At 33.4% G+C, this 13,422-nt stretch overlaps 1 protein-coding gene and 1 pseudogene across 3 annotated transcripts; one reads left to right on the plus strand and one right to left on the minus strand.

Annotated features, from left to right (window-relative positions):
- The first annotated feature begins 7,761 nt into the window (after positions 1-7,761).
- Positions 7,762-10,139, plus strand: WRKY36 (WRKY DNA-binding protein 36). Its single transcript, XM_078984794.1, has 4 exons — positions 7,762-7,884; positions 7,976-8,428; positions 8,680-8,793; positions 9,362-10,139. The coding sequence occupies exons 1-4, from the start codon at positions 7,786-7,788 to the stop codon at positions 10,031-10,033; spliced, it is 1,338 nt and encodes a 445-aa protein (XP_078840920.1). The 5' UTR covers positions 7,762-7,785; the 3' UTR covers positions 10,034-10,139.
- Positions 10,140-10,191: 52 nt separating this feature from the next.
- Positions 10,192-11,952, minus strand: LOC145036348 (V-type proton ATPase subunit D pseudogene; annotated as a pseudogene). Of its 2 annotated transcripts, none has more exons than XR_013678438.1 (2): positions 11,809-11,952; positions 10,192-11,110 (listed from the first exon to the last, which is right to left on the minus strand). The product of XR_013678438.1 is annotated as a V-type proton ATPase subunit D pseudogene, transcript variant X2 (transcript). The 2 variants fall into 2 exon arrangements; XR_013678437.1 differs by having other exon boundaries at positions 11,804-11,952.
- Positions 11,953-13,422: the final 1,470 nt, after the last annotated feature.

The following is a 13,422-nucleotide window of genomic DNA, read 5'->3' on the forward strand; positions in this document are numbered from 1 at the left end:
TACGTGTGTGTACGCTTAGTGTACTCATGTGCGTGAACTTTAAGCAAAGCCACCTAGTACGTTGGGCGTACTAGGCATAGAGTGAAAACCCTAAATGAGGGTGTGTTCCTATATAAAGAATAAGATGGCCTCATTTCCGGCCACCATTTCCAGAAATTTAACCCTCTTAAACCCTAATTTCCATTCCTTGAGCTTGAGAGACCATTTGTGAGCTATTAAGTGATCTTGTATTTTCTTTGGAGTGAAGAAGGAGCCTTGAAGAATGAGTGGGAGTCCAGGCTTTGGATCTGAGCTTATCTGTGTTAGAGCTTCAGCTAGAGGTATAAAGCTCAAAGCTTTCTCACCCTTTTGATTTGTGCATCATTTTAGTTCATTTTATGGTTTTGGTCCCAAAGTTGGATGCTTCATGATATATTGAGCTTCATAGAATTATTATCAGCTCCTTTGAGTGTCTTTAGTGGTGTAGTATCATAAAAATCAAGACTTGGATGTTTGAATCAACCCATGCATGAGATATGGACATTTTAAGATAAGATAGTGAGAGTTTTGGGTGTTTGTGACTTTATCAGCCATGCAAAGGCTTAAACTCGCAGACTTTATGGAGTAAGAGCCTTTAGGGAGTCTAGGTCTGAGATTTGAGCTAAGGTCTTAACGAGTTAAGACGAAGAGAGTGGAAAAAAGCAATATTGGGCGTACGTCGAGCGTAATCCTAGTACGCCCAGCTTACTGGGATGATGTCCCCAATCAGGATCTGTGTACGCTTGTATACGCTGAGCGTACCAAGGGAGGTACGCCCCGTGTAACCTCACTGCATGTAGACTTGTTGGGCTAAGTCCCATGTTGGGCCTTAAGTGTTGGGCCTGGAGTTTGGGCATGTTGTACTAGATATTTGGACCAGAGGCATATATATATATATATATATATATATATATATATATATATATATATATATATCTTTACTATTATATAAAGCATATTTGATGTTTCTTGAAAATTAAGAGGTACACTTATTAGAACATAATGTACAATTTTTATAAGCATACAATGAAAACGTCTACATTCTCCTTTCATTGTAAATTACGGTAGAAAACCCTAATACCATTTACACACCATCAGTCGTTGTTTCTTCCGCCTTCCGTCTCTCTACTTTCTCTCTTCAATCTCCGACAGACCTCCATTAGCACCCCCTACTGACATTTCCACTACAACCTAGAAGCAAGTCATCAACCACCCAAGTGGCCTTCCCACTCAACTGGATGATCGATGCCCTTGAAGTCCACATTTGTCGCCACCGCCGTTCACCACCCCGTATGTCACCAGGCTTCTAACTTTTGTCGAAAAGATAAACCCTAACCATATCCCGTCACCATCAATGCCAACATCACACACCCCTAACCCTAGGCTTCCTCCAGTTACTATCTCTTAATGTCGTCTCCACAGAGACTCTGCCCTGGCACCATTATTCCAGTGATGAACCACACCAAAAGAAAAAATTGTAACACTGATCAAATTGCTTATGCTAATTTTAGTTTTCCAGGTTCTTCTTTTCTCCTCGATTGTTGATTTCATATTTAACAAATCGAGAAACCCAACACCTTGCACCGATCAAGAATACATTTTGATTAGGTAAATATGCATTAATTTTGTGTTTTTCTGTTGTTCCAACTTATCAGATTACCTGAGAATGGTATCAAATGTTGGTGATGATTCAACATATGGCTTATACAAGTCGATGGCCTACAGAGGATGTACATACCATAAAAAATTATTTGGGAGAGATGGTTATATGATTTCAAAAGTGATTATGTAAGGGAAATGATCTATTGTCCATTAGATGTAAATTTTCTACGCCTTCATCTTTTTCTTACCCTATTTGCTTACTGTATGGATTTTTGATTCAACAAGTGTTGAAATATGTCATAGTAACTAGAAATTTGGTTAATGTTTATCCATTGTGTGTTTAGATCTTGCACAACGAACAGGAACAACCAATGGATCAGTTTCATCTGTTTTGTAAACATTATGGTAATAGTTCTTTTTCTTTTGACTATTATGATTATGTTAGATATACAAAATTAATTATATTTTGGAACAAAATTTGATGACATAGTTTATGATACATATGGGAATACATATATTGTTTGAAAGGAGCGAAGATAAGATGAGAACGTGGTATCATCTTCATTATTTGTAATTCTTTCCTCCAATGTTACTTTTCTCTGCATTTTTATGCATACTTTTTTTTTTACAAATAACTTTTCACATTTTATGTTTGCTGGTTGTGGACCTTATCCTTATACTTTTAACATTTTTATTTTATATTTTTGGGACGGTCATGTCTATCGAATGTAGTTTACAAATACAGGGTTGTGAACCCTTAAAATTTTCATATCCTGGATGCTCTGTTACTATTGGTTTGATTATGTAAAAAGAAATTATTAAAAATTTATTGGTTGATTTTCACTTTAATTCTTATATTTTATTTTTGCATCTTCCATTTTGTGATCTAATAAGGACTGAGTTTTTTCTTCATATTTGTGTTTTTGTTTAGGTGTGCGCAGACTAGGTGTAGATGATATGCAAATGTGTCATGTTGCCATGGACATCATAGAAGCATATTGGGAATATGGTTCTAAAACCATGGGATATGGCTTTTGAATCTGCACAAAGAAACACGATGTGTTGCTTTTTCTTGCATGATGATTTTATATTGGTGCCAAAATACCAAAATGATCCCCACCTGGATCACATGTATCTTGCTCTTATTTCTATTGATGGACTACAATTCTACTTTTATTTACCATCATTATTTGTTTTATTTTTTCCTAACTAAAAAACAATATATCTAAAATCTGTATTTTTGGTTTTAAAAAACCAATATAAATTGAATTACCAAAATCTCATTACATTGTAGATTCATTCCGAAAAAATGCATAAATTCAATTAATCTGTATATAATTTGGTTAAATATTAAAATAATTAAAATACACTAATTGTTTTGCATTCAGGTTTCGATTCAACAAATTTATGTTTGACCATGACATTGAATTTTGACTATTAATGTGGGATAACTTTAGATTTCGGTAACTTTATAAGAACTTTTGATGTAGTTGGTCATCAAGGTATAGGTAGTGTCATTATTTTGTCCTATAAGTTCATACCCTCATAATATTAATAATTAATGAGATAACATCTAATTGAACATTTCATACCCGGTTTGATAGAGAAAACCCGACCTTTATAGGGGTGCACTAACAGGGTTCCGCAACAAGCTGGGACAATTTTCATTGTTTGAGATAACTAATTCGTGATTGGAATGATAGTCTTATGTGATTACTGTCCCACAACACTTAAAAAAGCTTCAACTTCGGTCTTAAAAGATCACTCATTTATACTTATAAACTCTTTTTCATTAAAAAACTCAATTTCATCGAGTGTCTATCGGGTAAAGGTTCTATAAATATAAGAACGGATTCCCATACCGGATGTAACCCCCAGACCACATAATGGTTGTAGACCCCCAAAAAACATGTATAGAAATAAAAAAATTGTAGATATTTCAATAGAAAGGGAAACAAAGGAAGAGAAACTAGAGAACTAATTGATTTAATGACCTCATCAAATAATATTTTTATAATCAGAGAGAAAAAAATCGATTAATACAGAATTTTAGGAACAAGAACCAATCCCATTCACATGGGTTCTGCTTATGGAATTGACATTTCTAACCAGGTTCCCTTTCTGAAGGTGTATACCCGACTTTCATGCATTCTCACCCATACTTTATATGCATATGTTTTATGGCAATTGAACTAGATTCATCAATTTCATGTAAATCAAAAATCCAAAAACCCCAGAACATTAGGGTAATTACTAGCCAAAACAAAACCATTCGATATGTGTTCCAAAAGGTAATATTTGCTAAAAGAAAACTACATGGCACATGTCAAAAGAAAGTTAATTCCCGGAAAAGACTACTTACTTCGTGCCTGCATTCTTTGCCGCCGCTTTGCGCGGGTGCACCACTAGTATGTATATATATATATATATATATATATATATATATATATATATATATATATATATATATATATATTCCTTGGGCCTTTGTGTTAGGCTTGCCTCTTAGACTTGAGAATTGGGCCTTGAGAGAGCCCATTTATTATTGGTCCTTGGTGAGCCAAATGGGTTTTGGGTTATTTATGGGCTAGTTAGTGGACTACCTTTAGACATAGAGAATGAGGGTTTGGACTTAGATCATAATTTGGGATCATTGTAGATTTGGCTCAGAGATAGAGGTGGGTGCGCAGTGGCAACATTTATAGGAGTTGTTCATCATCCGAGGTGAGTCTTCTCACTATACTTACCTAGAGTGGTAATCTTTGTATGACCGGAGGGTCTTATGTTTTTATATTGAGTATTGTGGTATCCTGCATTATGTCTTTGTGATTTGTGTTGTGTATTATTGTGAGCTACTGAGTTAGGACCGGAGGGTCCACCTGAGCTGTGGGACCAGAGGGTCCCAGTGAGACATATTGACCGGAGGGTCTTATTGAGCTATAACCTCGAATGGCTAATGAGTTGTGTGTGTTATTTTGGGGAACTCACTACGCTTCGTGTTTACCGTGTTATGTGTTATGTGTTTCAGGTTCTTCACAGGATCACGGAAAGATGTCGGCTTGATTGTACACACTAGAGAAAGAGTTATGTTTTGAGGATCCTGGGTTATTAATCAAACAATTGTGATGTTGCATTTTGTTAATGAGATAATTGAGATTTTTGTGAAATGTGTTATGAGAATTTTGTGATTTTAAAATGAAATTTTTGTTTGAAAATTTACGGTGTTACAGTTTCTAGTCCAATCGGTCAATTGCAAACTGGTTTTTAAACCACTGCTCTATATGCATATCTTTTCAACTTTTTTTACAAATGCATTATATAAGATGCTTCTTAGTGCATTAAGTCTTTTTTTAAATAGTTATCAAACTTTTAAAAAACTATACGCTTCTTATAAGACCCTGAGCATTATATATATATATATATATATATATATATATATATATATATATATATATATATATATATATATATATATATATATATATATAAATGAATCACTAGATGATTCATTTGTAAGATGATTCACAAGAAAAAATTCTCAAAAAAAATCTATATGATTCATTTTTAAATAAATTAAGAAAAAATCCACTTTTATGATAATTTTAGTGAATAATAACAAAATCATTATATAAATGAATCATCGAGATGTTATTTGAGAATTTTTTCTTGTGAATCATCTTTCAAATGAATCATCTAATGATTCATTTTGTTTGTTCGCGAAAAAAATATGTAGAAAAAAAAAACTTTTTACCTTCCTACCAAAAATTTCCTTCTTATTTGATCTTGACTCTCTCTCTGTCTCTCTCTCTGTCTCTCTCTCTTTATATATATATATATATATATATATATATATATATATATATATATATATATATATATATATATATATATATATATATATATATAATATTTTTTAAATTAGAAAAATAGCTTTTAGCGACGACACTAAACTTTGGCAACGGTCATTGGAGAACTCCGGCCGATGTAGAGTTGAGTAGCGTTAGCAGCGTCGGAAATTGCGACCACGACAACCTTTTGCAACGGCAGCAATAGAGATACCTTTTTAGTATTAACCACGGAGCAATAATGACACTCAGTAGTGATGACATGTTACCACTAACGGTACTAGGGACGACTTTCCTTATTTTTTGGGTCTATTTTTGCAGCCGCTAATACTAGCATTTCATGTTGTCTATTTTACTATATGTATAAATAAATTTCTAATGTTTATACAGTCAAAATCAGTTAAATAAAATACATTTTTATATAACCTATCACGTCTTCTTGTAAATAAACTTATAATGTCAATTTATTAAAATGAATAAATGAATTTCTATATGAGTTCTCACGTGTTGTAAATAATTTAATTTAATTAACAAGATGACTGGGTTCCAATTCTTTGAAAAACAAAATTTATTTGAAAACATTAATGCTAGAAATATTTCAAAAGTTCTTAAGACAAAATGTAAAGAGATAATGTCACTGTAGCACAATGAAGTTTTGAGTTTGATCCGACTTGACCATTCATGTCTTTTTTTGTGCAATAGGCCATCTAACTTTTATTGTGCATGTTAATTAAGCAATTATCGTAGTTGGTCCCTTATCAACTATGATTTAAATTATACGATCATAATCGACACATTTATGAAACTTTGGGGACCAAAGTGTACAATTCTTATCTTCTTTCCCATTAAATCGTCTTTTGGGTTGCCCGAATTAAATTCCATTTTCTCATCAATCAGGAGAAATCAAATATCATTCTAGGGTGACTGAACTTGGCTTAATTCCTTGACACTGCATCTACTTACACATTTGAAACATGGTATTTACCTTCACTAATCGAGCATAATACTCGATAATGGCAGTCCACGGAACAACATTTCTCTCAAACATAATACCAAACATTTTTCCGGCAACATCGGTGTACCCAAATTTAGCTTAGAGGTTAATCAAGGAAGCAACAACGTATACATCATATGAGTACCTATTAACGATGAAATGTTTGATCTCAGCCACCACCGAGCCTTCAAACCACCATCATCAACTCCTTCACCCTACCTGAACCACTGTACACCACATTTTGATCACAATCGCCCTGGCACCATTAATGTTTCCCTGTATCGATCTGAAGCAAATCAAAAAATAGAAAGGTAAGGGGAACCTTTGGATTGTGAATAACACACCTGGTGATTAATCGATCTAGAGAAGAAGGAAAAATTATAGCCGATTTTAAGAGAGAGTGAGAGAGAGAGAAGAGAGAAGAGGTTGTGATCATATCAAGAAGGGTGAAGAGGGAGAGCATACATGTAATCGATAGTGGGTCGGACCAAGGAAGGTTTGGGTGATCAATTAAAGGATCGTCTGAACTCCTATTGATCGAAGAAAGAACAAGAAGTAGTGTGGGTCCGATTTTTAGTTTGATGTTGTGATTTTTGGTGGGTGTGATCGATTTTGAAGAAGGAAAGAACTAGACACAGAGAAGTGTGACCGATCTTGAGAAAGGGGTTTTAGATAGCTACAAATAAGATTAAAGTTGTATTGGGATGGGCCTATGTTGTTAGAAGAGTAGTGGTGCCAGTGAGTAATTAGTTAAGAGACCAACTACGAAAAAATTAAATCATAGTTGGTTAAGAGACCAACTACGAAAAAATTAAATCATAAGGACCATTCGTGTAATTTAGAATTATAAGTTAACTGAGTAATAGTTAAAAACTAACGATAATGACTTAATTGAAATACACAGTAAAAGTTAGATGGTTTATCGTGAAAAGAAAAAAAAAGGGTCAAAATCAGACCAAACGTAAAACTTCATTGTGACATTATCTCAAATGTATAATTGGAAATTCGAATACTTGAAGAAATGAAAGTTTTGACATTGTTGTCTATTTACACTTTTGACTTTTAGATTCAACTATTTGGATAAATCAGTTAAGAACTAATAATGTTTATTAAATCTTAAAAATAATGAAACTTGTACTTAATTAATCTATATGCTTTTAACAAACCCCATTTAAAAATAATATATTCACATGTATGAAGCAACATGCATATACAAGTCAATGAGAAGAATATAGTTTTACAAGTTTTTGGTCAAACCCAGTTGGCGATCTAAAACAGTATCTATAAGTAACACCATTTTCTATAATATCAAAAAACTCAACTTCCATGGCTGCTAGCTCGAACATGGAGAAATCTATGTTTAGTTTCTTTGAGGTCAATGAAGAACATGATGATCAAACCATAGTCTCAAAAACCTCAGCACAGGTATTTCTTCCAGACTTTAATTTAGTTTTCTTGTTTATGTATATAACTATTAATCCATATGTTTGAATAATTATATACATGTGTTGTTCAGGATGTTGAGATGGGTCAAGTTAGACAAGAGAATCAAAAGCTAAAACATACATTATCTATGGTTTTGAAGGATTATAATTCGTTGCAAACCCATTATAACGATTTTTTCCAACAAGAAATTCCCAAAAATTCTAAAAATTTGGTTACCAATCAAGAAGGTGATCATGGAAACGAACTTATTTCCTTAAGCCTTGGAACACTTTCAAGTTATAAACAGAAGGATAGTCAGCAGAAGGTGAATTGCTTCAGTAAAACCAAAGATGGTGGTGATGAACAAGAACTCAAATTAGGGTTAGGCTGTGAATTTGACATGAAGAAAGATGAAAAAACACAGAATTTAGAACCACCGGTTCAAAATTTGAAGAGTGAGAGAAGAGAGGATAATGATCTTTTAGATCAAATTCCTTTGAAGAAAGCTAGGGTTTCTGTTAAAGTTGTATGCGACACACAAACGGTACGAATTATTCAAGAATTATATATATATATTTGTGTTTGCTTGTGTGTGTGTGTGCGTGCCTGTTTCTTAACACATGTAGTGTGAGAGTTTCCATTCCAAAGTGAATTGAGCTTCTTGTGTCATTGAAATGTTATATCTAGGGTTGTGAAAGAATAACTATTTTATAGAAATGTATGCAAATGATGTTTGTTAAGATTTTTCATATAAATTTGTATAATAATGTTGAACTTTGATGAATTACGACACAGATGAATGACGGATGTCAATGGAGGAAATATGGGCAGAAAATAGCGAAAGGAAATCCATGCCCTCGAGCATACTACAGATGCACGGTGTCTTCATCTTGCCCAGTCAGAAAACATGTAAATTCTTCTTCCTTTCTACTTTTCTTGAGAAAAATTAAGATATTTCCGATATGTTCTTCCATGACAAATTATTGGATTAATTTTAAAAATTTCAAGTCAACACAAAAATTTAAAGCCCACTTGCTTATTGACTAAAATGTAATAGGTCCAGAAACTAAAACATACTTTTTGCTATATTGTGACGTAGATGTGTTTATACAAAGTCTTCCATGTAACAATTCAACCCTAAACTTATAATCCAATCCAGTAACTTATGGATCACCTTTTCAACACAATTTTAAGTTGATAATAAATAAGTTTTGATAATAGGATAGGTGTTATAAATTAGCCTATAACTTGTGGATTACTTTCAACGAGTTTTAAGCTGATCGAGAGGTTATTAGGCTACTATAACTTTTGGATTAGCTTCCAATAGGTTTTAACTTGATCCATAGATTATTAGGTTACTATAACTTTTGGATTAGCTTCCAATAGGTTTTAAATTGATCCAGAGGTTATTAGGATATTCAATAACTTTAGTATAAATATCTTCTTATATCTAATGAATTTCAAAATGATTATTTAGGTACAAAGATGTGCCGAAGATAGATCCGTACTAATCACCACCTACGAAGGAACTCACAATCACCCACTTTCAGTATCCGCAACCGCAATGGCCTCCACCACTTCTGCCGCCGCCTCAATGTTAAAATCCACCTCATCAACCTCACAACCAGGTCTCACAACCACCGCCACCTCCACCTCTTCCTCAACCACCACCTTCTCCGGCCACCATGGCACGACCTATAATTCAAGGCCACCTCATCAATACCCATTTTACCTACCAAACACCACAATTTCCACCTACCAATCACACCCAACTATCACCCTTGATCTCACAACAAATCCCTATTTCAACAAATCAACATCATCAAACTTTTTAAGAACTCAACCAAGGTTTTCTTCTTCATCATGTCTTAACTTCTCTTCACCAACTTCATCTTCTTCTTCTTCCATGGAATCCAATTACAAGAATCCTATTAATTTTTCATACCTTGGGAGACAAACATCTAATGAAACATTTTATCAAAACCCATCAAATGATACTTTTTTGAGTAAATCAAGTCCTTCAAATCATTCACCGGAGACAATTGCAGCCGCCACAAAAGCTTTGACTGCAAACCCATCTTTCCGGTCAGCATTGGCGGCATCGATTACATCACTTGTCAGAAATGTCGGGGGTGGGGCCCGAATCTAATAATGATTTTTTTTTTTTTTTTTTTTTTTGCATGTACTACGTAAACACATTTTTGTTTCCACTTTTTTTTTTATATATGTCGCGTAATAAACCTACTTTTGGTGTATGTAAATAGGCGAAATCAATGTGAAGAAACAAATTTCGGAATCGACGAATTCGTTTAATAGACAAGAAATATGAAAAATGAACTCTTGTTTGGATAAAAGAATACAATTTATTCAAAGAAAAAGAAATGAACTCTTTCAGAAATGATAAATGAAGAAGATCCAAGAAATAGTGTAATACTAATGATCTTCATAATCAAAAAATGATGTCTTCATCTTTCCTTTTAGACCAACTACTCGCTGTTGAAAGTGTCCCTCCTCTCCTTGAAGAAACAACAATCTTTTTAGCAGCTTCTTCTTTCTTTTCAATCTCTCTCTTTTTATACCCTTGAATCTTCTTTAGTCTAAAAAAATCTTCCCTTTCAAGTTCATCCAACTCTCCTTTAATATAAGTCACAGTGTTCTCCAATCTTGGCTTCACAACATTCTCCAAAGCATTAACCCTACGATTTGTGGTCTTGATTGCCACATCAAGGGTCAGAAATGATGTTTGAAGAGATGCAAGCTCAACAAGAACTTCAATGGCTTTCAGATAAGCAACACGTGATCCTTGTATCTGTTGTCCTCCTCTTGCAAGTCCAGTGAGGTCGTTTTTGGTCATTTCACCTTCTGTGAAATACTCAAATTTTGGTAACTTAACACCTGCAACATTCTCTTGGCGTGAACGAACCCTAACAGTGGCAGTTTGGACATTTTCTAAGACAATGTGTTTGATGTTTTCTCCAGCAACATACTTTGCTTCAGTTAGTGCAAATGAAGAAGATTTCATAACTGTTCCCATTGATTCCTTTGTGTTCACAATTTTCTTGAGAATTTGGCGAAATTGAACAGTTAAAGCATCGCTTTTCTTCTTTAAAAGAGCATGGCCTCTTGTTGCACCAGTGAGTCGAGCTTTCACAACTGCAAGCATTGTAACTGTTGGAACAACATTCAATCTTTGGCTTTGACCTGCCATCTTTCCAAATATTTAAACCTGAGAAAAAATGGAGTAGAAAAGACCTGAGGTATAAACAGTTCTTCCCAAATATAGATTCTTAAATGATATTCATATCTTATAACAAACAAAAAATTCAATACATCATAACCAATTGCACAATGCGTGTAAGAATGAATGTCTGCAAAACATAGTCTTCACATCATTGTTGCATTATAAACCAAAAAATCCTAGAAACCATTAGTGGAATTGTTTAGAAAAGGAAAAGACAAAGAAACAGATTGTATTGCTACTTGAAGCAATTATCCAATGGTGTTAATCAAAGGGTGTTCATTGTAATGTATAAACTTGACCTTACAAATGATCGAATTTCAATTTCAAAACAGGCATTATATTTTGATCGTTGTGAAAATTTTGATATTTACATCTAAATCATATAACATAATCGAAACATCATGGATATTTAAAGAAATTCAAATTTAAGTATCAAATGCAGCCGTTTGAATCTGTTGAATGAAAATTGATTGTTTCGGAAGCCAATGTATGATGGGAATAAAGTTAAATCACAGTATCTAAACTCTCGTTCAATGAAGATCTATGTCCATTTGAGTGTTAGGGACTCGATTGATGATGAAATTCATAGAACAATTGTTAGATTGATATAATGTTACGAATACAAGAGTGTATGATAAACAGGGCCGAAAAAAAGCCCTCAAGAAACAGAACGCAAACCTTACGATGTGAGAATCTGCAAAATATAGGATGTATTCTCGATGATTTTCTTCTGAAAATATGAAATCGGGGAGAAATTAGTGTTGTGGATCCTTTTGGATCATTCAATCATCGTAGTGAGAGACTGAATCTTCTGTTGTGTTCTGGGATTGTTGAGAAAGGAGACGGAATGAATGAACGTGTATGAGAGATAGCGAGAGAATTGTATGGAGTAATTTTCCAAAGTTTATAGTTAGACCACAAAAGTTGTGAAATTTTGCAAAAATTACAAATCTAGTAATAGAACTTTGGTCTTTGGGTGTAAATTTAAAATCAAAACCTTTAAAATATTACGAAAAAGTTTTAATATGGAAATGGTTTCATGCTAATTAACAATCAATGGGTATAATTTAAGTATTTAACATTCTCTCGAAAGAGGAAAAGATAACGTAATTCGTGACTTGTTGTTTTTGAAGTAGAGCAGAACAAGTAATCCAAAAAGTTCATTAAATAGTGTTATAGTGAAAACATGAAAAATAGAAGAAACAACCATGCATGGATTCATTTTCGTAAGCTATAATTCGGACCTTATATGCTTGGGTTGCATGATTTTAGTTTGAGCCTTTGAGGATAATCCAGAAGAATGGGACAACGTTGAGTTTTGGCATAAAATCAAGTAGTCATTTTCTAGAAAAGTATTAGAGTCTATCGTTAACTACAAAGCATGAAAATACTAATTTCTATCAAATGCATGACCCTTGTTATGGATGAGATTTAAAACAGGAAAACTAGATCGGAATCGGAGTCTGAATCGGATCGAAACCGGAATATGTTAAATCAATCCGGGATTTGGTCTAAATATTTATCTTATCCAGGTTCTAGATATGGGTCCAACGGTTTCATAAGTTATATTAAATCCTATAATTAACTATATTATCAACCTAAAATGTTTGTATTTTTTTTTCTTCATAAGTTTCGGTGGGTGTTTAGTAGATTAAACCTAGTGATTAAACAAGTTACATTATTTTCTTACCAAATACAACATTATATATGAAAATCATCACAGAATGAATGCTTTGAGCAAAAAAAATCACCAAATTTAAGGGTTTCTGGTTCCAAACTTCCGCGTGTGCAATTCCATTTCCGGGTTTCCGGTGCTTTTCGGGTGTAGTACATAAATATGGTTCCAATTTTCAATTTCTGGTTCCATAACCACTTCACCCATGGCCTAATTTTTTCATTATATATTTTTATTTAAGAATAAAAAATTATAATAAAGATAAGGACATTTTTTGTTCGTCTTGAACCTTTGAGAATATTTAATTTTTCAGCACCGTTCCTAAAATCAAGTAGTCATTTTCTAAAAGAGTATTAGAGTCTGTCGTTAACTACAAAGCATGAAAACTATCAAATGCATGACCCGTGTTATGGATGAGATTGAAAACAGGAAAACTGGATCGGAATCGGAGTCTGAATTGGATCAAAACCGGAATATGCTATATCGGTCTGGGATTGGGTCTAAATATTTATCTTATCCAGGTTTCGGATATGGGTCCAATGGTTCCGTAAGTTATATTAAGTCCTATAATTAATTATATTATCAACCTAATATGTTTGTATTTTTTTCTCAATAAGTTTTC

This window comes from Lactuca saligna, chromosome 3, assembly GCF_052625555.1.
Source record: "Lactuca saligna cultivar CGN05327 chromosome 3, ASM5262555v1, whole genome shotgun sequence".
Classification (NCBI taxonomy): Eukaryota; Viridiplantae; Streptophyta; class Magnoliopsida; order Asterales; family Asteraceae; genus Lactuca; species Lactuca saligna.

Bases quoted from the DNA above. Each gene is read 5' to 3' on its own strand.
- WRKY36 (XM_078984794.1), top strand. From the start codon at position 7,786: ATGGCTGCTAGCTCGAACATGGAGAAATCTATGTTTAGTTTCTTTGAG. The intron at 7,885-7,975 runs GTATTTCTTCCA...TGTGTTGTTCAG, and splicing joins TCTCAAAAACCTCAGCACAG to GATGTTGAGATGGGTCAAGT. The intron at 8,429-8,679 runs GTACGAATTATT...ATTACGACACAG, and splicing joins TTGTATGCGACACACAAACG to ATGAATGACGGATGTCAATG.